The sequence below is a fragment of the Geotrypetes seraphini genome, chromosome 16, assembly GCF_902459505.1.
Source record: "Geotrypetes seraphini chromosome 16, aGeoSer1.1, whole genome shotgun sequence".
Classification (NCBI taxonomy): domain Eukaryota; kingdom Metazoa; phylum Chordata; class Amphibia; order Gymnophiona; family Dermophiidae; genus Geotrypetes; species Geotrypetes seraphini.
This window is the reverse complement of record NC_047099.1, coordinates 43,397,821-43,425,570: the sequence shown is the minus strand read 5'-3', so window position 1 is coordinate 43,425,570 and position 27,750 is coordinate 43,397,821. Positions and strand designations below refer to the sequence as shown.

The following is a 27,750-nucleotide window of genomic DNA, read 5'->3' as shown; positions in this document are numbered from 1 at the left end:
GAAAATCTACATAACCCTATCTGGCACCCTTAAAAAATCAAAGCCAATCCATTGCACCTTCCAGGGCAGGGAGGAAAGATGGGTGCCATAATTATCAAAGAATCCTTTTTTGTACTCTAAAATTGTTTTCTGTGCCTATTCTGCCCTTTTGTGGTTTCAAAGATGCTTGAAACAGGAAGTGGGTTTGCAAGCAGCAGGCCTCACTTCCTGTGTGCTCTGAGAGTTGGAGGAATAAATCAGCAATGCAACTTTTTTTTTTTTTTTTTCAATTTTAACGTCAGACCTTAGTTCCAGAGCTCTAAGTCCCACAACACATCAACTTCCTCCACTGTACCACTTCCTTTTACAAAACTTCATACCAGGGCTTGCATTAGCGCCTGGTGACAGATGAGAAAAAAATTGAGAGGGAGAAGGCTTTGTATTCATTTTTCTCAGCTGTAGACATTTAAATAAAAGATGACCGTCGTTCCCAGATCTGAGACAAACAATTTAGCACTGATACCATGAAGCGTGTGATGAAGCAATAGTGAATTTAAGAGACATTGGTGTCTCTCAGTGCTGCGAGCTATCATACCAGGGTGGATGTGGATCTTTCAGTCGCTAATTTGCTGTTTATGTCTCCTGCTGCTGGTTTCTCCAGAGCCTGCTGCCCCCAGTCCATGCTTCCTCTACTACTGGGTAAGTGGGACCAGGGCTCGTCTTCCTGGGTGAGGAAGAGCTGCAGCAGCAGCAGCTCAGGTTCTCGGTGGCTTCCCCCATGTCGCTTGCTATGAAAGCCCGGCAGAAGGTAAAGCGGAAAGGGGCATCTAAGGATCAGGTCTTTGGCTGTGACCTGGTGGAGCACCTGCAGTTCTCTGGACAGGAAGGTAAGGCAGTTTCTCTTCGTGGTGAAAGAGCAAGCTCAGCCTTTGAGGGCCTCCCCTTTATCTGAGAGAAGCAGTAGGGCCTGTCACATCAGCAGCCCTTGTACCACGGAATCCAAGGACTAGCTTGGTTTTGTTATGATTAAAACAAACTTTGCTGTAGACCTCTCCTTGGTCATTACACTGAGAACTTAACTGAAATCTCAGGATATCGATGATTCATTAAGGTAGAAGATTTGGATTTGGATTCAGAATTGAATTACTCCCTTTCCTGTAAACATCCTTAAAGTGTACTACAATGAGAAAGAAACAAGTTAAAAAAGACTCCATATTGCTGATGTGGCATTATAGCATTAAGTTGGTACGTGATGCAATGAAGGCAAAATGACAAGCAGTTTTAATAATAAAAGTAGGATTCGAACCCTTGTTTCCTTCATGCTCAGCTTACTTTAGCAATCACTAGGCCAGTGTTTCTCAAGCTGATCCTGGATTACCCCACAGCCCATCAAGTTTTCAAGAGCTTCACAATGAATAAAGATGAAAAAAGTTTGCATTCAATGGAGGCGGCCCATTCAAATTTCTCTTGTACATATTCATTGTATCTATATTGAAAAGAAGACTGGTGATGGGCTATCCAGGAGTGGCTTAAGAAACTCTGCAGGAAGTCACCCCTTTACCACAAAGGCCTTCACTGCTCATACTTGAGCCTCTGGACAAACCCAGCCAGTCTGGTGTTCAAGATATCCACAATATATATGAGCCAAGATTGCATCTCAGCCTCCATTGCATGATTATTCATTGCGGGTATCCTGACAACCTGACAGGCTTGGGTGTGTCCCAAGGACTGGACTGAGAACCCCTTTACTAGAAAAAGGTAAAACACGAGTGACAGTCGGTCTTCTAATACACGGTGATCCTCAAGGACCACAACACAGTCAGGTTTTAAAGATTTCCACTATGAATATGCACGAGATTGATTTGCCCGTATTGCTTCCATTGTATACAAATAATCTTGTGCATATTCATAGTGGAAATCTTGAAAACTCAACTGGGTTGCAGGCCTTGCCCACACCTGCACTACCACCTTCATGCCAAATGCATTGAAATAAAATGAACACCCACTCCTCTGAGGGCCCATCATTTGGCATAACCTTGCTCAGAATAATAATAATAACTTTAATAATAATAATAACAGCTTATATACCGCAATACCGTGAAGTTCTATGCAGTTTACAGAAGATTAAGCAAAGGTAACAAATTGAATTGACTTTAAGAGGGGAGGAAGAAAGAGAATTAATAGGACAGGAAATTAATTGTTGAGGAGAGAATGATCAAAAGGACAAGTTAATCGCTATAGAAGGGAGAGAGAAAAGAGGATCAGTTGTCTAGATGCTTTAGGAACAAGTGTGTTTTTAGACATTTCCTAAATTCTCCATAAGTAGTGGGCGAAAGCAATTGTTCTAGGTCTCTACTTTATTCTTCTATACCGCCACAATCTTGCGACGTCTATGCGGTTTACATTCAAGAGAGCTGGACATTCAGCGAGTTACAATATGCAGATAGTCAGAGGAAATACAGAGTACAGAAATTCTAAGAAAGCGAAAAAATAAAATATACAGTTTGCAAAGCAGAAAGCTTAGGAAAAGGTGTCTGCATGCAACAGAAACATAAAACCTCTTTCAAAAGCCCCTAGTCTCATTTGCTCCCTTGTCATGGGTATTAAACTGGGATGGACCACTGGCCCTATTGCCTGCCAACTTTTTCTTCTACACAGCTTCAGCGCTTAAGAAGCAGGGGCTGAAGCTGGGTTTTTTGCCCACTCCCAAAGTGTTCTGCTGCCCAAAGCACACAATGCACAAGCCCTTTGGTACAAGGATGCATGCATACAAATCATTATTACATATTAGAGCTATACTGAATAGCAAGCATATTTAAGAAAGCCAACAAACCCCTAAATCCTCTCCTTTCAGGCAGTGAACCCTATTAGAATAATTTTTGCTGCAGGAAATTGTAAATACCACATCCTATAAGCATAAAACATCAGCCAGGGAACTTTTTAACATTTTTATAAGCGATATTGCTGAAGGACTGTCAGGTAAAATTTGCCTCTTTGTGGATGATACCAAAATCTGCAATACCCCTGATGGTGTGGATAACATGAGAAAGGATCTAGTGAAGCTTGAAGAATGGTCTGAAATTTGGCAACAAAAATTTAATGCTAAGAAATGCAAGGTCATGCATGTGGACTGCAAAAACCTTAGAGAATGGTACAGTTTAGGGGGTGAAGAATTTATGTGCACAACAGAAGAGCAGGACTTGGGTGCGATTTGTATGTGATGATCTTAAGGTGGCCGAACAGGTTGAAAAGGTGACAGCGAAAGCTAGAAGGATGCTAGGGTGCATAGGGAGAGGTATAGCTAGTAGGAAAAAGGAGGTATTGATGCCCCTATATAAGAGGGTGGTAGATGCGTGGAACAGTCTCCTAAAAGAGGTGTTGGAGACAGAGACTGTGTCTGAATTCAAGAAAGCCTGGGATCTCTTAGAGCAGTGGTTCCCAACTCTGTCCTGGAGGACCATCAGGCCAGTCGGGTTTTCAGGATAGCCCTAATGAATATGCATAAGAGAGATCTGCATAGAATGGAAGTGCCAGGCATGCAAATTTGCTCCATGCATATTCATTAGGGCTGTCCTGAAATCCCGACTGGCCTGATGGTCCTCCAGGACAAGGTTGGGAACCACTGCCTTAGAGGGAACACCAGTAGGAACAGTTGGCTCTTTTGTCAGCTGGGAGCAGAGGTAAGCAGCAAGAATCTTAAAAATCTACAAATTCTAAGTTACGTACAAATTCAACTTAAGAACCGCTTTAAAAACATAACTCGTTCTTAACCAGGGGACTGCCTGTACCATCTGTACAATCAAAACAGTGTGCATTCAGGCACAGTAAGGATATTTCTGTCTCAAGAGGGCTCATGGTCTAAGTTTGTACCTAAGGTAATGGAGGGTTAAGTAACTTGCCCAAATTTAGAGTTACCAGATGTCTGGGAACATCCAGACCTGTCCTCCTTTTAGAGGACTGTCTGGGTGACTGGACGGATTTCCAAAACCCAGCAGTTTGATGTCATTGTGTCGCATCCGCACATGCTCAATGGCTCTACAGATGCAGCCTGGACTTGGGGAAGAATAGATGAGGTTGGGGGGGGGCGGAGCTAGAGGAAGAACAGGGTGGGGCTGGAGGCAGAAAGGAGCAGGGCTAGGTGTCCTGTTTTTTTGCACAAACAAATCTGGCAACCCTACCCAAATTCATATTCCACTGCAACTCCTTGTGAATTTGGGCAAGTTACTTAACCCTTTTAGCTGGTTGCTCTAACCATAAGACCACTCCAACACTCTGTTCAGGGGCATTATCACCTCTATTCTGCTAGTTATGCCTCTCTCTATGCAGCCCAGCATCTCTCTGGCTTTGGCTGCCACCTAATCGCATTGTTTCATCATCTTGAGATCCTCATATGCTACCAGCTTGAGGTCTCTTTCTTGGTTCATGCATATCAGCCTCATCAAAACTGCATACATCTGCTTTGAATTTCTGCATCCCAAATGCATCACTCTGCATGAAAGCTTAACTGCCAAACATTAGCCCTGGTTTCTAATTTTTATAGACCACGTTTCACAATATCCACTCCTTCAGGAATGTCCACTCTGTTGCAGATCTTGGTTGTCACCCACAAAAAGGCAAACCTTTCTTCTAGACCTATAACAATATCATTAATGACGATAACATTGACACCATAATTAAATATAAAACCACATTGCTTCTATTTTAGCTTTCCTTAATTAACAAATTCTTTATTTTCTTGGCTTTGATTGTCCACCTTAGGTTATATACTGCAAAGCCAGTTACAAGAAACCATTCTGTTTTCTGTTTGCTTGCGTTCCTCTTATACATTAAACTTAACTTTTTCTTTCCATGGCTTGCACTTCTGCTTGTTGCTTTCCTGTAATCTTGGTCGTTAAGTGAGATGAGTATGAAGTGTGCTCCACCCAACCTAAACCTCTTCCTCCTTCTGCACAGGAAGGGATCAGCTGCTCTTCTCTTTCCTCTCATATTATGTACAGCAATGAGATCTTTTTGTAAAGTGGTGTGATGGATTGACCCTTCTCAGGGCACACTCTGTGGAGCTGCCCTTCTCTCCTCCCCAAGAGACCTTGAGGTTTGAACTACTGTTGTGTAATGTCACTGAAAACCTACTCATAAGGTCATACACATTTAGCCATTGATACTAAACACATACGTTGCTCTGAATACTGACCTATTTTTTTTCCACCAACGATACCTTTGCTTTCCTCTCAGTTTTTGAATCTCCAAAAGTCCCTTCCTGAATGCATTTATAACCTGCATCTTCCTATTCAGTTCCTCAGGTATTAAAGAGCTGCACTGAGTTTGTGGAACAACATGGGATAGTGGACGGGATCTACAGGTTGTCTGGAATCTCCTCCAACACCCAAAAGCTAAGGTCAGACCCTGTCTCGCTGGAATTTCTTTCATTTTGTATGTCTGCAGGGAGGAAGGAGAAAGCAGAGCCAAACATTTCCCTGGTACATTTTCCAGCCTAAGGATTTAAGGGCAGAAGTTTACAGTAATTCTACATTTTTGTTTCAGTAGAAAATGTGTCCTTAGCCTTCTTTTTAGGAACTGAAGATTGTCAGGCATTCCTATGAGTCCCAGTCCCAGTTGTGTTACTAATCTGCATTGTGGAATTAGGCAAAATCAATCTGCTGATTAACATTGTTCTAGGGAAACTGCTGGGCAGACACACTAGGTCCTCAACCAGAGCCCCAGGTGCCTCGCTTAATGTCAGACACTGAATGGTGAAGGTAGGACGGGGGTCTGGCTAAATCATTCCTAAGACATAACGATGAGCCATAGGTGACCTACTTAAATTTGTAGGTATGTATTTGAAACTATGACCTAACTGTATTAATACCTGGTACTCGCAATTCTACTGAATGTCCATGTTAAACTTCCTGGGTAACTGACCCAACCTCTTGTAATGTAATCCAACTTTGAACTGAATAGGTAAAGGCGGACTAGAAAACCTGATTAACACTGGGCAATTACTAACAAGCCCCATGTCACAAGGGCCAGGCAAAGCTTGTGCAGTTTAAGGACTGTTAAACCCAATGTGATGGCCGTCAAAGACATGTACATCTCTGTCATACATGAAATCCACATGTGCAATGCACATTTTTATATTATCCTTTTCCTAAAGATTATTTTCACGTACACCACCCTATCATGTTGGCAGGAAGGGCAATACATCATAAGAACTTAAGAAGTTGCCTCCACTGGGTCAGACCAGAGGTCCATCGCGCCCAGCGGTCCGCTCCCGTGGCGGCCCATCAGGTCTATGACCTGTGAAGTGGTCCCTGACTATTCCTATAACCTATCTCTACTTCTATCTGTACCCCTCAATCCCCTTATCCTTTAGGAACCTATCTAAACCTTCCTTGAACCCCTGTATCATGCTCTGGCCTATCACAACCTCCGGAAGCGCGTTCCATGTGTCCACCACCCTCTGGGTAAAAAAGAACTTCCTAGCGTTTGTTCTAAACCTGTCCCCTTTCAATTTCTCTGAGTGCCCCCTTGTACTTGTGGTTCCCCACAGTCTGAAGAATCTGTCCCTGTCTACCTTCTCTATGCCCTTCAGGATTTTGAAGGTTTCTATCATGTCTCCTCTAAGTCTCCGCTTTTCCAGGGAGAATAGCCCCAGTATTTCCAACCTGTCAGCGTATGAAAAGTTTTCCATACTTTTTATCAGTTTAGCCGCTCTTCTCTGAACGCCCTCAAGTACTGCCATGTCCTTCTTGAGGTACGGCGACCAGTACTGGACACAGTACTCCAGATTTGCACAAGCTAGCCAGAGTACAAATGAATGTGCCACAAATGGGTTACACAAGCCTTGGCTTATAGCTCACCTATTCTCAGACAGCTGGTCATTAGTGAAAACCCATGATCGAGCTGCTTAGAGAAGTGTTTTGGTATTAATATCAGTAAAGCTACTGTTTATGGCAAGGTTTAAACGAACGTAGACCAGTTAAGATCGGCATACAGATGCCATCAACGTTTGGGTTCCAATGGGCCAGTGCAATCAGATGCACCCATAGTCTCTGCTCTAATATATCTTGAGAAGGCAGCAAGAACATTTTTTATTTTAGTTACATTTTTTGCTGATGAAGTTACAGGGAAATACTTTTAAAACCAATAGGAGGAAATATTTTTACACTCAGAGAATAGTTAAGCTCTGGAATGCATTGCCAGAGGTTGTGGTAAGAGCGGATAGCATAGCTGGTTCTAAGAAGGGTTTGGACAATTTCCTGGAGGAAAAGTCTGTTATTGAGAAAGACATGGGGGAAGCCACTGCTTGCCCTGGATCAGTAGCATGGAATGTTGCTACTCTTTGGGGTTCCGGAATCTTGTATTCTTTGAGATCCTGCAGGGAATCTTGATATTCTTTGGGGTTCTAGAATCTTTTGTTACTGTTTGGGATTCTGGAATATTGCTTCTCCTTGGGTTTTGGTCAGGTACTAGTGACCTGGATTAGCCACTGTGAGAGCAGGCTACTGGCTTGATGGACCATTGGTCTGACCCAGTAAGACTATTCTTATGTTAGTCTTACTACCCATATCTCAACTCCAGAGCCATGAGTGCAGAATTAAGCATATATGATTTCTGTTCTTGGACTGTAGGCAAGAATTTGACATAGAGCGCAACCCTGACTTGAATAAGAAAATGTACCTGCAGGACATCCACTGTGTGAGCTCTACCTGCAAGGCCTACTTCAGAGAGCTCCCTAACCCTCTCCTCACCTTCCAGCTCTACGACAAGTTTGCAGTGAGTACAACTAGGCCTCACTTTACTATGCTTTCACTAGCTAGTACAAACAGGATTAAGGTTGCTGGTATAATAGAGAGAGGTGAAATCTCTGTTTTTCTGCAGAGGAAGAGCCTCCCCCCCATACATTCTGTCTAGAGTTGCTCTGGACAGGAGCAAAGAGGCCAGCACAATGATCTGGTAGACGTGCTCTGCAATGCCATTCACTTAAAGAACAGGGTAGTAGAGGGAGGAAGCACCAGACATCACACAACATGGAGGTAATTCAGTGACAGGTCTCCTAAATTAGACACCTGCACGCCACAGGAATATCCTACTGTAGGGTTACCAGACGTCCGAGAAAACCCAGACATGTCCTCCTTTTACAGGACTGTCCAGGGTTCTGGACGGACTTTCCAAAACCTGGCAGTTTGTCTGGGTTTCGGAAAGCCCCGACGAGTTCCGGTTGCATCTGGAGGCATTTTAGCATGTGCAGATGATGTCACACACATCCGTGCGTGCTCCAAGAAGAGAATGATGTGGAGTCATGAAAATTACAAGTTATTCCACACTTTTCTTGACTCTTTTCGTTTCAATGAGGCAAGTGCATCTAGTAAATGAGCACAAGTACAGTAGACTCTCAGTTAACCAGCGCCCATGAGGATTGATAGATGCCAGATAAATGTCATTTCTGGTTGCTTGAAAGTTAATATTAAAAATAGGCCTAACTAATACTATACCCCATACTATGCTATACCATAAACTGGTCCAAAATACCGGACATGTAGTAGGCAAAGCGTGGGCACACGCAGGTGTGACGTGCCAAGTTTACACTTAAATTTCTGCCAGAAATTGATTTTAATTTTTATTTAAAGTACTATCTGATTACCCGGTGTTGCCAGGTTATTTATTCTAATCTTCTATTAGACAGGAAAAGGAATAAAATTGGCCTCACGCTGCTGTACTGTCTCTGAAGCTCTAGATGTAGCAGCTCTCTCTTTCATATCCTGTAGTCAGGCCCCATGCTGCTGGACTGTTTCTGAAACTCTAGATGTAGCAGCTCTGTCGCACAGCATCACAAGTCTTGTATTCCTCTCGGGATTTTCTTGTGTACGCTGGTTTTCATTTTTTTAGCCTTTGATTGCACTTGGCCAATTGCCTTACATTTCCTTGGAGGCATTGTTACAGTAATAACAGCCCAACTCGTGACATCATTTCCCAAGCTTCACACAATTGGTCAAAGCAGCTTCATCTATATAAATCTGTATAAAACATGTCACCCCCTTCCCACCCTCCACAGTATTTTTCCCCAGATAGTAAGTGATATGTATACCAAGTTTGGTTGAAATCTGTCCATGAGTTTCAGAGTTATGCTGGAACATATATACATACACACACACAGATACATCCGATTTTATAATCTAATCTAATCTAGTCTTCAATTTATATACCGGGTCATCTCCCAACAGAGCTCGACTTGGTTCACATGTAATTAAAACTAGAGTACATAAGAGAGCATAAAAGAAAAAAAGTTGGATTATCGTCAATTTTTTGATACTATAGTTAAGCCATTTAAATTTTGTGTAAACAGCAGAGTTTCCAAGGCTTTATGAAATTGTTGTAGCTGGCCTATCAGTCTAATGGTGTCAGGAAGTCCATTCTACATCTCTACCAGCTTGATGGCAAAAGATTGACTAAGTTTTCCTATAAATTTAATACCCTTAAAAGAAGGGAAAGAGAGTTTATATCTTTGATTTTTTTTTCTGGTTGCTTGAGAATTCTGGTTAACAGAGAATCTACTGTATAGGGAAATCAAGCCATTGTGACATCACTGATGAAGCTGTCTCTTAGGCATTAGTGGAATGAGACATTATGACATCACAATATGAGGGGCCACTGAAAAGTTCTGAGAAGAGAATGACGTGGAACCATGAAACTTACAAGTTATTCCACACTTTTCTTGACACTGTTCATTTCACTTGTGCTTATTTACTAGATGCACTTGCCTCATTGAAACGAAAAGAGTCAAGAAAAGTGTGGAATAACTTGTAAATTTATAAATCAGGCTTTCGCCCTCTTCATTCTACAGAAACTGCATTTTGCTAGAGTCTCCCATGTCCTATTCCTGGCCATATCCAAAGGCTTCTACTCAATTCTCATCCTCCTTGATCTATCCGTTGCTTTTGACACTAGACCACCACCTTCTCATAGATACACTGTCCTCACTTGGGTTTCAGGACTCTGTTATCTCATGGTTTTCTTCTGATACAGAATGAACAGGATTGAGGTCAGATTTCAGGTCCATGATTGCAAGGTTCCATAAGCATCTCTGATGCATGGCTCCCCATCTAAATATTGAAGGTGGTGTTTAAAAAATAGTGGTATTTTTGAATGAAGGCTGAGGTCTAACTGCTGGAAGTCCAAAAAGGAGAAGGAGTAAAGTGCCACGGTGCTCCCCTTTCTCCCCAAAAGGTTGGGTGGGGTAATCCTTTGTCCCTCTCCCGAGAATCATTTAGCAATACAGTGTTAACACAGACAAGAAGAGTTGAAGACCTAATATAGACATTTGCTCTTTTTCTGAACCATCCCCCACCCCAACCTCTTGAGCAGGATGCAGTGGCGATACAGTTGGAGGAAGAACGATTAGTGAAGATCAAGGAGGTGCTGAAGGAGCTTCCCCAGCCACACTACAGGTACTAGGAGAAAAACAGCCACACCCCTATCAACTCTAAATCTAGAGTCTACAGGAAAAGGGAAATGATTTCACTGAGGAAGGAAGTGCAATGAAAAACAACTGATTCAAAAATTTTTTAATCATCCAGTTTTTATTAAACAATTTGCTAGACTTGTACTGTTTTGCAATTTGAAAATGCCATCATCTAAGTACCCCTTTATAGAATTGCTCCCAAGGTGCTTTGGCTTCTCAGCCTTCTTTTTTTTAATTTAGAATTTTAATAAATGTATCCAACAAATATACAAGATATGGGATTCCAAGAAAACAATAGAGATAATCCTAAAGTGTCCATAATTTGGGTAACAACAGAAACCCATCAAGCCCTCATCATTGGGAGGGAAGTACATCAATATTACAAGAAAAACCAGGGAAATAAAAGGATAAGATCTATCCTTACTTAATAGGTGTTTTCTATGATAAGTTCCTCCTACAGAAATCCTCAAGAAAAGCAAAAAGAAGTCATTTCCCATGTGATTTAAGGCATTGGTCTAATTGAATTGGATCTCCAAAATATAATCTTTATTTTGAAATGTTATCAAACATTTTCAGAGGAATTAAAAAAAAATAAAAGTGGCTCCAGACCCCAGAGCTCTAGATTTCAAGGCTAAAGAAGCCTTTCTTTTGAGCTGAGTAGCGCTGACTACATCTGGAAATATTTGAATTTTAGCACCACAAAACAATGCATCCTTATTCTTAAAGTATCAAAACCTTATCGCTCTCATTTAAGCAGCTTCTCAGCCCTCTTGTAGTCATGGGCTTTACTTTTTTCTCTCCAGTTGTTGCCTTAAGTTTCAAGTTTTATTAAAAATTTGATATTCTGCTTATTGAATTTCTAAGCAGAGTACAAGTAAATTTACATTAAAAAGTAAAATCTGGAGGGCATGAACAATAAGACATACTGACATATTGGTACACCACATAGCCTATAGAAAAGAGAAACAATGAAGGGAAGAACAATTGGATGGGACCCTTCTGTAAGTGTTAATCATAAGAGAAGAAAAAAAAAAGTGAAAGTGTGTCGAATTAAAGCTCAAAAGCGTCTTTAAATAAAAATGTTTTAAATTTTGTTTTAAATCATTCCAAAGATGAATCTTCTCGTAAATCTGCAGGCATAGCATTGCAAAGTGGGGAAGCTGTAACGGAAAAAAATTGATGATCGATGCATGCTAAACTGGCATAGTGATGGAATGTGTAAGAGGTGTTGGGCCTTAGATTTTGCCAGCATTGCTGTTTAGGTTGACTTTTTTCTTTTGATATGATGTTCCTACAGTTCTTTAGGCTTCTCTCTGGCAGCTTCTGGAGAGGATTTTTAAAGGGATCTTGCTGAGGAGCTCTGCTTTTATGGCATTTTCTGGGCTGCTGCCTCTTCATGTCACGTCTCCTAATTTTAATTTCTTTTTCTCTTCCAGAACGTTGGAATTTCTAATGAAGCATTTGATTCATATGGCTTCCTTCTGCTCGAAGACCAACATGCATGCGAGGAACCTGGCCATCGTCTGGGCACCTAACCTCCTGCGGTAGGACCCCTGTAGTCTGTCATCACTGTGACTTTAGAGGGGAAGGGAAATGAAGGAGTGGTAGGAGATCGATCAGAAGGTCACAGCACCCATGTGTTGACACCAATGGCCAGAGGTGTAGTAAGGAGGGGGTGGAGGTGGACCGCCCCAGACACCATGTCAGTGGGGTGCCGGCACCTCTCCGCCCTGCCACACCATCCCTTTCCTCCACCCCATACCTCTGTAGATTTTTGCTAGTGCGAGCAACTTCTGCCTGCTGCTCGTGCCAGCCTGGTTCCCCTCTGAATCACTTCCGGGTCATGGGGCCAGGAAATGACATCAGAGGGAAATCTAAAGCTGGCGTGAGGAGCATGCTGCAGAAGATTTAGAGGTACTGGGGAGAGGAAAGGAGAGCACGAGCGTAGCACGGGGGGCGCGGGGGGGGGGGGGTGCCACTGCCCCTTACTACACCACTGCCAATGGCTATTTGCTTATTATGTTTATTATACAGAAGTACTTTATATACTGCCCTTCAAAGTGCATTAAAGCAGTTTAAATCAATTTACAACTCAGAATAAAAAGAGACGGGGGGATTGGGGAAAAAAAGAAAATAGAACTCAAAACATGGTGACAACATTCTCAGGCATGTAGTCATTCTCACTAGTGAGGGGAAGCTGTTAGGCATTAAGGCCCTTCGCCTACATTAAGTGCAAAACACTGTTTAAAAGAACTTTTAAAACAAATTTCAAAGCGCCTTAAAAAATGTTGCTGGAATCGCGCCTACCGAGGTGCTTTACGACGTCTATGCCACTGTAGGCGTGGCTAATGCCAGAAGTGGCATTAGGCGCCATAAAGCCTAGCCTACGTTTCCGGCACCTATCTTTCCTGAAAGTATGATTCTAAACCCAGCGTCGTTGCGTGTTCGACATGCAATAGGTAGCCCCTGACAACAATGCCATTTATAGAATCCAGGCCTAAGGGCCTGATTCTAAATATGGTGCTTAAAAATTAGGCACTGACTAGTGCGACGTTAAGCACAATTGTATAAAAGTTAGACGCACTTTATACAATCACACTTAGCACCACCTAGGCATCACTGGTCATCCTAACTTTAGGTGCACCTAGTAAGTCCAAAACTCGCCCATGATCTGCTCCCTATCCACGTTTACTTTGCGATAGGTGCTTTGGTCTAAGCGCCTACTTTGAACTGATAGACGCCTACCAAGTTAAGTTCTTAACATCCAATTGAGTGAAACTTCAGTTAATTACGAGGTGCTAATTGTCAGTTATTGGCACCAATTAAGTCTATTAACCAATTAAGTTAGGTGTCTAACTTTAGACAAACTCTATAAAATTTGCCTGTAAGATCAGATTTAAACCTGGATAATGAAGATGCAGCTGGAGAAGGCATTTCATAGTTAAGGAGTCAAGCTATCAAAATCATAACTTTAATTCAATTCAAGATAAATTCTTAAAGGATGGGGAATAGTCAGGAGTTCATCAGCTTGTGAACATAAGGAAGGACAGGGAGAATAGGGAATCAATGCTTCTCATCTGAGGAAAGACTAAACAGGTTAGAGATGACTGTAGTCAACAAAATCCTAAGTGGTATAGAATGGGTACAAATGAATCAATTTTTTACTCCATCAAAAATGACAGACTAGGGAATACCTCATGAATAGATAAACTCTGGAGCACACTGCCAGAGGATGTGGTTACAGCGGTTAACTTAGCTAGCTGTAAAAAAGGAAAAGTCCATAGTCTGCTATTAAGACAGACATAGGGGAAGCCACTGTTTGCCCTGGATTGGTAGCATGGAATGTTGCTACTATTTGGGTTTTTGCCAGGTACTTGTGAACTGGATTGGCCATTGTGGAAACATGATCCTGGGCAAGATGAACCACTGGTCTGACCCAGTATTGCTATTCTTATGAGGTATGGAGAGGAGACAGAGTACAAGGTTTTGTGAGTAATACAGAGAACTTTAAAGATTTGATGAAACTGTACCAGGAGCCAGAGCAATGGAGAAGCCTGATCAAATTTCCTAGCCTTACTGATCAATCGCGCTGCTGAATTCCGAACGGTTTGAAGCCTCTGAAGGGAAGTTTTAGAAACACTGCAGTATATCACATTACAAGAATCAGTTCTGGATATTAAAAAAGGGTGTATAATTTCTACCCAGCTATGGTGTTGCTGTTCACTCAAAACAGGATCAATTTATACAAAATGGAGGAGTGTATGATACATAAGAAAAATTGTGTCCTTGAAAAGAGTTATGGAGAAGTAGAATAGATATAAGCTTAATTTGTGAATTTTTACTATTTTTTTCTGTCTTCCATCTCTCTATTTATCTTCTCTCATCTCCTCTTTCTTCTGTTTTTTACTTTCTGCTTCATCTCTTCTTTTCCCTCCCCTCTCTCTTTCCTGTTCTTCTTCCTGTCATGCTCATCATTCCTTCTACCTTTCACTCCTTTTTCCGTCTTTCTTTGTACTCTCTCATCTCTCTCCATTCCGCTGTTTCATCTACCTCTCTACCTATTTATCCCTTATTTTCTCTTTCTTCCCTTTTAACTATCCCTCTACCCACTTACTCCTCCACTTCCTTCTCTATTCTGCTTCCCTCCCTTTAATATCATCTATCTTCTCTTCCTTTTATCCTTTTCTCATCTATCCCCCTCCCTTCCTTTCCTCCTTCCCCTTCTCAACATTCTCTTGGCTCCTCCCTCCTTTCTTGCCTTCCTCTCTCTTTGATCTCCTCCTTAGATCTAAGGACATTGAGGCAGGATTTAATGGCACAGCTGCGTTCATGGAGGTTCGTGTACAGTCCATTGTGGTGGAGTTTATCCTCACTCACGTGCAGCAGCTTTTCCAAAACGCTCCTCTTGGTAGGTGCTTTTTTCCAAAATGTGAATTGTATAGGGAAGAGGGGAGCAGATGAGGCAGAAAGGCTTGGAAATAGTTATCTGTCACTCTGCCAAAATGTCTTCCAACTCATACCAGGGACTTGAGCAATGACATTGGGAATGGGGCCTCACCTCTTGTCTGCTGTTAAACAATGCCTTTTTTTTCTTGGTGCAGGAAGTGAAAATGAGAGTTACAGAAGATCTCTCCACATGACTGGCATGCCACTGACTATTGGCCAAGATGACATCTACTTCCGTAGCTTGTCCATCAATGTGCCAAGCATACTGAACCAAGGAGATGGCCCTCCTCAGATCCGTCCTTACCACACCATCATTGACATTGCTGATCACAAGTAATGTCTGCTATTACTTCCTCTTTATTTGGGTTAGGATTACTATATTTTCTAAGTCAAAAAAGAGGATATCTGACCCTGCCACAACCCATGCCCCACCCCCTGTCCCATCCATGGTACCCTGCCCCGGCCTCCTGCTAGTCTCCTTCTAAACCGCTACACAGCCTCTCTCTGTCCAGCCCCCCAACCGGCCCACCCTGGAGCCGGGTCTTGCTCTCATGAGTCTCTCCTGTCCCTAGTACCTTCTCCGGCGCGGGCAATGTTAACATGATCTTCTGCCATTGGCTTGCCCTGGAAGTCTTCACTCTGAAGTGTCCTGCCTAAGCGGGAATAGAAAGTGCTGCAGATTGAAGGCTTCCAGGACAGGTCGAAGTCAGAAGCATCTCATTGCTAAAGCTGCCTCAAAGTTTTTAAATTGCAGTACCAGAGAAGGTACTAGGGACAGGGGAGACTCACGAGAGCCAGACCCGACTTTGGGGTGGGGGCTGGACTGTACAGAGTGAGTCCAAAACCCAGACAAACTCCCTGCAATCCAGTAAACGGTCCGGGCACAAGGATAGTCCTCGAAAAAGAGGACGTGTCCGGGTAAATCCAGACACCTGGTACCTACTGTATCTGAGTGTAACTCACCCTGAATTTCTGAGAAAGGTATGAGATAAATCCAAATCTCTTTCCATCCCCTCAATACTAAACCAATTTAAGTTTTATAAATTGGCACACCTGGGTCTATAATCTCTCCCTCTCTCTGTCCCCTCCTTGGGCATATCCAGCATGTCAGTCTCCTTCTTGCTCCCAAATGGCAGATTTGGCAACTCTTCCTCCCCCCTTTCTCTGATGATGAATTTTAAATCTCTCCCTCTCTCTGATGAGTTCAGCATTTCTTGAGTCTCACTTGACAGATGCAGCATTTTTCCTCCCTTCCCTCAGTGGATCTAACATCTCTCCTTCTCCGTCTCTGCCCACTAGATGAGTTCAGTAGCTCGAGTCCCTCTTCCAAACTAGATAGTATCTCTCCTGCTGCCTCTGTCTACCCCTCCCCAAACCTGCTTCTTCCAGCATCTCGTGCCTTCACTGATGAGCAACAGCTGCAGTGATTCAAACAAATGGCTTCTGGCTGCATTTGGGACCTTCCTTTGGCTATGTCCCGCCTCCTATGATGCAACTTCTTGTTGCTATGCTGGAAGGATGTGGGCAAGGGGATGGGAAGGTTCTCTGAAAAGCACTCCCCCCTACTCCCTCTTCAAAATTTTAAAGGCTGTGGAGAAGGCTGTTCGATACACTGCTCGCGCCAGCCTCATTCTTCCCTATGACATCACTTCCTGTTCACAGGATCAGAAGTTGACATCAGAAAGAAAGTCAGCCGGTGCAAGCAGTGGGTCACAACTGCCTGCTCACGATTGGCAAAGATCTGATGAGGTACAGGGACAGAAGTGGGGAATGTGCTGTAGAAGAGTGCGTCTGGGTGCACGGTGCTGTAATACCGTGCACCTTCACCTCAGGCCCCAACTTCCTCGTTATGCCACTGCCTGCAGCAACAGAAAATGACATTTTGCTAAGATATCACCTGCTGCCTGAGGAGGAGGTAGCTTGTTGATACCGTGGCCGAGGTCTGTCAAGATGGAGACAAAACGTCAAGTGGGTGGGTTTGGGGGATGTGATTGGGCAGAACTGAGGGTGTGGCTAGGCAGAGTGGGGTAGAGTTGGGGGTGTGGCTTAAATCTCCCTCTCAAAGATTAGACTCTTTTGGAAGCTCTGAAACATAGCTCTGGAAATCCCTTGTTTGAAGCCCACATGTATTCTTAGCCAAGATGAGGAGGGAAATTTTCAATAAGGCTAGTTTGTTCAACAGATCACTATTTAGCCAAGTAAACTGCTTTGAGAATTGCTATATCTGGGAAAAATCTTATAAAGCATTTTCTGCATCCCATCATAATAATCCAATATTTTTCTGTCGAGGTCAAGGATATGTGTGTCTAAATATTGTAGATGTTATATGCACTCCCTCTGATGTAGTCCTGTGACTTTCTGGCAGCATCAGCTTTCATGTTTCAAGTTTTCATTAAAATTTGATAAATTGCTTATCCATTTCCTAAGCGATGTACAAAAAACTAAAAACAGGAAAATAAAATATAGACTAAACTCACAGACAATCAACAAGAATCAAGAGGATAGGGAGGAGAAAATACATTTTCGTAAAAGGAAAACACTTAAGGTAAAAACAAACATGATAAGGGAAAAGAGATGCGTCAGAAAGAGGAAAAAAGAAAAACTTCTCCTTTTCATTATTGTAGGTGGAAAGCTAACTTGCTATTGGTTATCTTTTCATTGCGCTCTATACGATGCGATCATGTGACCCCCCTTTTTTCTTTGTTTTAAAGCACCCGAGTAGTTCGTGCCATTTTTACTTTCCCTTTGATAGTATTTTCAACGCTGCTGCTCGACTGCACGTGTCCTCTGAGGAAGGCGTTTTCTTAGACGCCGAATCAAGGATCCTTGTTGGGATAACCGTTTCCAAATAAAGACACCTTCCTTGCCTTTTCTGTCTTTTTATTGGTTATCTTTAGCCACTGCCGATGACCCAGTGCAGGCATCAGAGCACAGAATGTTGCAGCTTTTATACTAAGCAGGAAGGCCTGAATCACAGAGCAATAAAACAAAGGAGTCAATTTCTGGCTGAAATTCTGACAGGGCAAGGATTTCTAAACTTTGGTTTCGTTGTTCACAGAAGAAAGGGCTCCTTAAAAGCTAAGAAATGGAGATCCATCTTCAACCTGGGGCGCTCTGGCAATGACTCCAAACGCAAGTCTGCCAAGATGGATGAGAAAGGTAACTGGGCTCTAAGCTCTGCTTCCAGGTTTCCTGAATCCAGTTCTTGCTAAAATATGAGAAGTTATCTATGTCAAGTTATATCTGTTGCTTTCATAAAGGTTGCAAATTAATCCGTCAATCATCTATACAAATATAGGTTTCTGTCATCAAGAACAGACTAAGCCAGTCCTGATTTTTTCTCACACTTTCCAGGCTTTGTGTTTCCAAATTGGTCTTGTGCAATGTTCCAATTTTTTCCCAATAGACTGTTCCCTACCCAAAAACACATGGATTCATTTGATCTGCATAATGCTTCTCTTATTTTATATTTGCAGAAGGCAAATCTGGTAAAATGAATCTGAGGCCTGCTAAAAGCATGGATTCTTTGAGTTCTATGCCCTACACAAATGAAGGTAAGCCAACTAACGTAGTAAACCCATCATGCTGCTGGCACAGCTTGAAGAATTTTACACTATATCATTCGAATTCTATGGAGGCAATTCTGTAAGTGGATGCTTTCTTCAAACACCTTGCTACCATATGATGAGAGCTTCTTCTGTAATAGCATACGGGTGCTTAGATTCCATTGCAGCCTGATATCAGGAGGTATCTGCAGTTATACCAGCTATAGCTCTGTCTGTACCTGTGGGTGCACATCATCACCAGCTCCCGACTCCACCTCCTCCCGGCATTGTACATTAAATCTTCAGGGCAGCCTCTGCACAGCATCAACAAGCAGACCTGCCCCCAGAAGTAGAATGAAGGGTTCCGGGGCAGGCCTGCTCGTTGACGCTGTGCGTCGGCTGCCCCAAAGATATAAAGTACAAAACAGGAAACACGTGGGCACCAACCGTCAACTGCCAATTCTGGGGGAGGCCTTGGCCTCCCCCGTTCCGACACCTATGAGTTTTACATCTAAATGGCAGCCCTGTCCTTGCCCCTCCCATGTGAACCTTCCCTTGTAGTTATGCATTGTTCACTTGTATACCCTCACAGAATAGAAATCAATTGATTTGCTGCTAGTTATATGCAGGATTAGACCTACGGCCTGGCCGCCATGAGCAAGCCCATTCTTACCATCGGAAGTTAAGCAGGGTCAGGCCTGACTAGTACCTAGATGGAAGACACTCTAGGAATACCACGTGCTGTAGGCTGAGAGACCCTATGTTGGGCAGCAGTGATATAGCAGAGCCACACAGGAGAAGGCAATGGTAAACTCTCCTGTTCTCTGCCATGAAACATCACAGGGTGGATTCCTCACTGTGCACGTTGCCATGAATCAGTGGCCAACTCAGTGGCATAATTCATCCATCCATATGCATGATTGCCATTTTTCCTGTACATTTATGTACTCAAGGGTTGAATCATTTTATAGGATCACCCTTCATGAGAGAAAATGATTTTAACCTGCAGATACAAGCTTCTGAAGACATCTCGGTGCATAGAGAACATAAACCCACCCTGCACACCTTGCTTTTATGAAGTTGTAACCACAGAGTTGCCAATGGACCTGGTTGTAAGAGAGATCCTTTATGCTAGCCTAGTTTTTTTTTTTGAATTTGCACTTTGACCCATCCTTAATGTATTGGTGGATCTATAGTCCATCAACTGTCATCTATAAAGATAACAAAAAGTTAGGAAGGGAGTAATCAGAAAGCCATGGCTGGTCTGGTCTGAGGCTTCCCTGACTTTGGGCCATGTATATTAATGGAGGTTTCTCAGGCCCCACAGCTCCAGCTTTCGTACCATCTGCAGATTTACAAGCCACTGGCACTGTGAAGAGTGCAGTTTGATGCTTTGGAATCAGCAATTCCAGTAATTATCCCAGCATTATATGGGTCTTTTGGATTCTGTAGACTATTTCCATTGTGGAAAATCATTCCAGTACTTGTGGGAAATACTGGCTCTGCCATTTTCTTGTCTGACACAAAAACATATGTAGATCTTAAAGCCAAAACAACTCCCCTCAAACAAAAACCAGAGGACTATCCCAAAAAGTTGAATCATGCTTGTCTAAGAAATATCAGTGGAAGCACAAGCTAACACACAGAAAAACTAGAATTAAGGTATGCATCAGCCTAACATGTGAACTCATATTTTCTCCCACTTTGTGTCCAAAGAAAGTACAGAAACCTAGAATATAATAGTAAAAGCCTATCCCTTCTATTACAATGCCACATATCCTACTTGTTCTTCAGTTTTACCCCTCACTTCCAAACTGTAAAGGAACCTCTGTTGAACCCAAGGACTGTTTTGCTTCTTCTAGAGCAACAGACTCTTCATGGGGTCACCTTTCTCCAACCTCAAGCCTTAGTGAAAAAATACTGGCTCTTGCATGTTGTATTTTTGTAACCAGCTTGGTACATGATTTCTAGTACTACTAAAGTAGATATGCAGTATTAATTCATTATTTATTTTTTATTGTGCAGGTATTGAATAGGTATAATACATTACTGAATGATAAGTAAAAGCAAAATGATGTAACTGATACAAAAACTTCACATGAATATTATTTGTGACATCTGTAAAATAAAAAGAAACAATGAATAAATACCGTTGGCCCACCCTGTATTTTTCTTTGCTTTATGAATTCAGATCACAACGGTCTGATGAAGAAACGGTCCCCGAACAATCAAGTTCCATTCCGGCATGGGAGCATTGGCCCTTGCACTCAGCCTGAAGATGGCCAGGACCTTCTGGAGTCAGATGAGTATCCCCAGGAAAAAAGCAAAGGGGAGGAGAGTCAAAACCTTTCAGAATTTGAGACAGAGACCACCACCAAATCAGAGCCCACCACTCCTAAACCAGGACGTGCTTCACTGGTGGGGACCCCGCAGGGCCGTTCACCGAAAGCGGCACGGAACCGGGCAGAGAAATGTGCCGGGGTCCATATCTCTGGGCCCTTTTCGGTCACTGTCCCCTTTCACATTACCTCCAATCTTACTCTGTCCCGCCTGACCCGGGGACTGGAATGTCCAGCCCTGAATTACTCCATCGTAGATCACACTGAGTCGGAGAACACCTCGCCACAAGAAGATGACTCATCTAACCAGAATGAAGTGAGAGAGCCTCAGGAAAAAGCCAAGACAGAAGGTAATGCTGGTGAGTTTTGAGGATATATAGTTTATGTGATCATATAGTAACATAGTAAATGACAGCAGATAAAAACCTGAATGGTCCATCCAGTCTGCTCAACAGTCACACTCATTATATAAAATACTTGATCATTGCCTTTCTTTGGCATTTCTGAGAATAGACCAAAAAAGTCTGCCTTGCACTGTCCTCACGTTGCCAACAAGCCCTCTCCAGTCCATCCTATTCCTAAACCATATGGCCTACTGGTAGAGCTGCTCCCTCTACACCCAGAGGTTGTGTGATTGAATCCTAGGGCTGCTCCTTGTGATCCTAGGCAAGTCACTTAATTCTCAATTGCCCCAGGTATAAAATAAGTACTTGTATATATGTTAACTGCTTTGAGTGTAGTTGTGTAATATAAAAAGGCCGTATTTAGGGAGAGTGTGGTGCAGTGGTTAAAGCTAGAGCCTCTGCACCCTGAGGTTGTAGGTTCAAACTCAAGCTACTCCTTGTAACCCTGGGCACGTCACTTAATCCCCCCATTGCCACAGGTACATTAGATAGATTGTGAGCCCACCGGGACAGACAGGGAAAAATGCTTGAATACCTAAATAAATTCATGTGATGTCAGTGGGAGAGCCAACAGGGTCGCAAAGAGCATGCTGTAGACCACTGCAAACAACTTCTTCAACTAGAGGTATGGAGGAATGGGAAGAGGTGGGGGAGTGGAGAGGACGAGGGGTGTCAGCGCCTCCACCAACTTGGTAATCAGGGCAGACCATCCCCCACCCCCCTTACTAGGCCACATGTGTAAGTGATAATATTCTGTAATAAAAGTAGTATGCAAATGATACATAAATATGCACACCAAGTTCTAGACCAGATTCCAGGTGTGCCGCATGATGCCAGGGAGGAGGAGAGGCATTGGTGCCGGCTGTCTGCCTACAGGACATGACAATGCCTCTTCTTCTCTCCATGTCTTCCCTTCCAGAACCCCCCACTGGTGGCTCAGGGCCCATCTGGAGGGCCTTTGCGCATGCGTGGTCATCGACGTGATGCTTCGCATCAACGTCCGTGCACTTCCGGATGCCTTGAGCCATGGCCTCCTATGGGAAGGGCCTTAAACACCATCAGCCAATCAGAGCCTCAGGCCCCTCTCCTGTTGTACCGGGAAGGAGGGGGAAGAGGCAGAGGGGGTGGAGGAGGGGTACCAGTGCCCCCAACTTGGCGCCCTGGGTGAACAGCTGCCCTTGCCCCCCCTTTACTTCTCCACTGAGAGGAGTAATGACATTGAAATGGCGCCTACTCCACCATTTTGGTTGTACCTCCCCAGAAGGTACAAAGGAGAGAGAATGCTGTTTCCCTCCACTGATTCTTAACCTCTTTTTATTTCACTTTATGGCAGAAAAGACAGAAGCGCCTGACAGCCTTTCTTTGGAGGTCCAAGACTCTTTTTCCTTCTTAGACAACCAAGACGGTTGCCTGGAGACCAGCTTGCCCGAGCTGTGTGGTAATGGCCCAGCAGACATGGATGATCCCACTACTCTGGAAGAGAAGATGCCACAATATGCTGAAGACCCCATGGGCTACTTCCTAACAAGCAGTGACATGCTGGAGGAGGACATCAGGAGTAGGTTCATGAATGCATTTACCATGCAGGTAAGGATGGTGAACATTTCTATAGCATAGATGGTGTCATCTATTCAAGACACAAAGACAAAACAAATGCATTTCTTGATCTCGTATTATAGTGAATGTGGTTAAAACTAAGCTGCCCAATATTTAGCCCGCTTCAGTAAGTGGTGTCTGAGCTGCTCGCAGCTGCAAGATGAATTTACCCTGAATATTCATAGAAACATGATAGCAGATAAAAGCCAAGTGGCCCATCCACAGCATCCACTATCTCCTCCTCTGCCTATTGGCTAAAGTTCTTAACATTTCCATCTCCTCTTCCTATAGGCTAAGGCTCTTTACATCTGCACTGTGAGGTCATAGAGCTTTATCGTTATAGAAACATGTCGGCAGATAATGGCCCATCTAATCTGTCCATCCGCAGTAACCATTATCTCTTTCTCTCTCAGAGATCCCATGTGTACATCCCAGGCCCTCTTGAATTGATATTCAGGTTTTAACAGTCATCTGAAAATTAAGCAAATGCTGGCCAATATTCAGTCCGGCACCCGGTTAATTTCAATGCATAAATTATGAAAGCCTTTTTTTGCCGTCCTAAATTCATGCATTTATGTGGTTACTGAGCAAGTTAACAGACTGAAAATTGACGTTAACTGACCCAAGTAGGTGCTCTGTCCATGCTCTGACCCTGGCCCACCCCTAACCTAACCAGTTAGAAACAACCTTCTAAAAACATGGCTTTTTAATAAATCTCTACCAGGGGTCGAAAGAGACTCAGACTAGTCACCCAAAACAAATATAATGTTAATGGTCAGCTACTATTATGATACTGTATATTACCTCAGACTGTAGGTATAATTTAATAACAATTTGATTATGTAGCATATAATTCTTGGTAACATTTTTAACTCTATACAAAAGTCTATGTAACAATATGTTGCCTGTAACCCACTTAGATCTCTAATTAATGAGGATTCGGTGAGATATAAGATTGCACATAACATAACAAAAGCACTTATCTGGCCTGTATTAGGTGCTGGCCACAGAAGTGCTTTATTAAAATTTCCTGCAAAGGTAATGGGGCAATTTTATAAACTAGACATCAATCTTAATGTACTTTTTATACACATAATATGCGTTGCCCTACAGGGACAAACCGCAGGTCCATCAAGCCCAGTATGCCCACTGGTTGCCTATCCCACAGTGGATAACTTACAAATTACTTCTTCTCACATTTAAAACTAGACTTGTAAACACATCAGCTTTTATCGATAAACTCCTGACCCTTTACAGCCCATTGAGAACTCAGAATCTATTATTAATACCCTCCATCCATGAAACTGTCTATGATACTTTGGAATGATACGACCCTTGACCTCAGATTAGAATATTCAAATCCAAACTCAAAACTTTCCTATTCAGAGACGCTTTTAATACATGACATTGAAACTTTCAGCCAAGGATGACAAGCTTTTATTAAGAAGCTCTCCCCACCCTATCGTGATTCCCTCATTTACTTCCCTTTTTTTATCTCGATTCGTGTTACTTTCATTTTATATATTAATTTTATTGTAAACATTATTGATAGATGGTATATCATGTAATTAATAGATTTGAAACTTACCTGGCAAGATCCTAAGGAGTAAAACAGATTTTATGACAGCCTAAGTATTATTCTGCAAACATAACACGTACCTGCTAGGAAGTATGTACCATACAGGTGTGAAACACAAGCAGAACTCTCACTTTCTTATCTACCAGCCCTCCCCTTTTACTAAGCCACAGCAGAGGTTTCAATCGCAGACAGAAGTGCTAAATGCTCCGATGCTCATGGAATTCCTAGCAGAATCAGGCCCCAGGCTGCGGTAGAAACCTCTACCGCGGCTTAATAAAAAAGGGCCTTATTTAGGTTCACAGACTGCATATACATAATCAAAACTTCAAAACAAACAATACATACAAATAGTAATATAAAAAGAAACAAAACAGGTCCTTAGAAATAGTCATCAGTCCCCAACAGACCCACTATTGCTCATATATTCAGCATACCACAAAAGCCTGTTGGCAAAGCAAGGTTTTAAGTTGCTTCGTAATCTGAATATTGCTCAGTTTTTGAGGTAAAGCATTCCAAAATTGTGGACCTATAACAAAATATTGACTGAAAGTTTTGCTCCAAGTAAACTAGCAATTTAGAAGGAACCACCAACAATCTTTGAGTACTTGATCTTAATTAGGGTTACCAGATTGTCGGGAACAAAAATCTGGATCCATGGCCTCACCCACAGGCCCACCCTGTTCCACTCAACCACGTTCCATTCCGCAACCCCCCCCGACCTGTTTGCTCGTTGGGATGGCTTCTGCACACGCGCTGGTGTGACACAATGACATCAAGCGCACACAAATGCTCCACTAGAGCGGTTTGTAAAGGGGGGGTTATATTTTGCACAATACTAGGGGACATCTGTGGTGTTGCCTTGTATGCAGAGTCTGGCTTCTTGGCTGTTTAGTTTAACTTTTGTCCATATATTTCTATTTTTAGTTTGTGATTACTTATTCCATACTGGGCGAGGGTATATCCTATTTTTAGAGGGTGGCCGGAGGAATTTCCAAAACCTAGCAGTTTCTCCTGGTTTTGTGAGGCCTCGAGATCCAGGCCATGCCTGGAGGGCTTCTGCACATGCGTGGATGTCGTGATGATGTCACATGCATTGCGCGTGCACGTGATGTCATCACGTCAATGCTCATGTATGTGTGGAGGTCCTTCAGACGCAGCCCCGAGTTTGAGGGAGACGTGAGGTTCGTATGGGGGTGAGGCTGGGGTGGGGCCAGGTATCCTCTTTTTTAAAAGAGGAAATCTGTTAACCTTAAGCTAAGTGGCACTGAATATCAGGCAAAATGTTCACTGTTTTAACACGTTTATCTCTGTATATGCAGAGTAGCAGCCACCTTTGAAAGAAAGACTGATAAACAGAATTCTGTAGCTAATCCAGCACAGTTATGTAGTTTATCAAAAGTGAGAAAGAAAAGCAGCAGCTGAAAGGCCTGAGGGAAATGAAACCAGAAGTGAAAAATGTTTTCTTGTCTGTGTGTTTTGCATTCCATTCTGATCTTTTTGAAACCATATCTAAAATTGTTTTCTTTTTCACTCGGAACTGGCAGATGGAGGAATTCTCAGTGGAGCCACCTCCAGATGACCTGTCCTCTGATGAAGATGGCGAGCAGATGTACTATATGGCCACTTGCTGCTCCAGCACTGAGGAACTCAGCAAAGCGGTAGAGGAAAACTCTGAAGATGTGTTTCTAAGTGCTTACGATGATCTCAGTCCGTTACCCAGGGTTGCTCAGATTCCCCAAGAACTCTCTGAAGACCACATTTTGGACATGTCCACAACAGTGGAAGGTATCTCCAAAAAACCAGCCAATGTGCATCTCAGGAGAATGTCTGAAGGGACAGATCCTGCTACAGATCCTGTTGGGCCCTTGCCATCCACAGATGTTGGACTCACTGAGATACATCTGCTTTTGCCTTGTGAAGATGCAACAAAAATGGAACAATGCCTTCTAGCTGACCCTCGTGCTCGTCTTGACCAGCTTGAAGACCTACTAAAGAACATAGGTGAGGACACTGCAATTAATTCTCCTCCAGTTATCAAGGAAACACAGGAAGATGGTGCTCTACCTATGGAAACACAGTGTCAGTTCAGGGCAGAATATCCCAGCCAATATGGACCTGAAAAGGTTGTGCTACGCACAAATGATCCAGTTATAGGAAGCCAAAGGGAAAATCAAAATACAGAAAGAGGTCATCCTGAAGAAGAAAATGTTTGTACAGAACAGCCTACAGCATTCCTTAACCAATCTGATGAACACCAGGCCACTGCTCCTACTTCTGATTTTTTTGTGGAAGCTGATCTTGGCAATCTGGCAGGGAACCAAGGAGGAGCTACACTTCTAGACCAAGAGAAATGGTTCACAGATGATAAAGGTATGCCCCATCCAATGAAAACAGAGGATGTGTGTTCACTCGATGCCCTGGCTGAAACCTTTCTACATGAACTGGGGAAACTAGAACCAACAGGATTTCCCCAAATACCTGAAAGCAAGTCACACCCTGGAGTTTATCCGGATGGAAGTGTTTCCATGAAAATAGCTTCCACTGTTGCTAGAATCCAGCAAGTGAAATCGGTGCCAGTTGTACCTCCTAAGCCCCAGTTTGCTAAGCTCCCTCCTGCGCTAAAGAGCAAAATTCATGTGGGACCAGCTTCCATAGGTAACAAAGAGAATGGACTGAGCACTAGTGGCAAGCACAGCAGGTCAGAAAAGAGTTGCAGTGTGGATATTACTGATAGTACATCACCCTCCCTCCAGAAACAGCGTCAGTCCAATTGGCGCAATGGCGGAAGCATATCTTTTGATACAGCTGTGGCTCTTGCTAAAGAGAGGCAGTCATCACAACATCCAGTTAGAAGGATGCAGACCTACTGTGCTGGTGATTCGCATGAAACGCACGGACTCTCTGAGACAGATAAATCCCTGCATATTCCCAAACTTGCATCCAAGCCAGGAGGACAGAGATCAGGGAGGCCTCTTAGCTGTATAAACTCTCCATCTTCACTTGAATACCCAACTCTAGGGATGCTCTTTTCCCATGAAGCACCAGGTGACTTGGCTTTGGAATATGAACAAAATACAAGTCTGGACTCATTGGCCAGTGTTCAACAACTTCCTACAATAAACAGGTTCAGTATGCCAAAAATAGGTCAAAAATCAGACATGGAAGACACGCTGAATAATATCCACCAACAGCGGCGGTCGTTGGTGTAGCAAATATTGTTCAGATGCAGACTGAATCATGTCAGAAAACTTAAGAACTACTTTGCCTTTGTGGCTTAAAGGGGCATACCAAACGCCGGGTGATATCTTACCATATTTTGCCGTGTTTTCATGAGGAAATGACGTAACCATTTTAGATTCAGATTTCATTATTTTCTGAAGCACAATAAAGACATAGTGTCTGA

At 43.0% G+C, this 27,750-nt stretch overlaps 1 protein-coding gene and 1 long non-coding RNA gene across 5 annotated transcripts; one reads left to right on the top strand and one right to left on the bottom strand.

The window, feature by feature from the left end:
- Nucleotides 1–398: 398 nt before the first annotated feature.
- Nucleotides 399–27,750, top strand: ARHGAP30 (Rho GTPase activating protein 30). Of its 4 annotated transcripts, none has more exons than XM_033925548.1 (12): nt 399–678; nt 5,272–5,374; nt 7,608–7,752; nt 10,342–10,424; nt 11,875–11,982; nt 14,725–14,846; nt 15,040–15,217; nt 17,943–18,043; nt 18,361–18,438; nt 20,621–21,127; nt 22,506–22,759; nt 25,892–27,750. In XM_033925548.1, the coding sequence occupies exons 1-12, from the start codon at nt 615–617 to the stop codon at nt 27,554–27,556; spliced, it is 3,408 nt and encodes a 1,135-aa protein (XP_033781439.1). In that variant the 5' UTR covers nt 399–614; the 3' UTR covers nt 27,557–27,750. The 4 variants fall into 4 exon arrangements, with proteins under 4 accessions (XP_033781439.1, XP_033781437.1, XP_033781438.1 ...); XM_033925546.1 differs by having other exon boundaries at nt 399–866; nt 17,946–18,043; XM_033925547.1 differs by having other exon boundaries at nt 399–866; nt 20,621–21,118.
- On the bottom strand, nt 20,425–21,085 carry LOC117350870. The gene is made up of 2 exons (XR_004537295.1): nt 20,958–21,085; nt 20,425–20,721 (listed from the first exon to the last, which is right to left on the bottom strand). It is a non-coding gene; the product is annotated as an uncharacterized LOC117350870 (long non-coding RNA).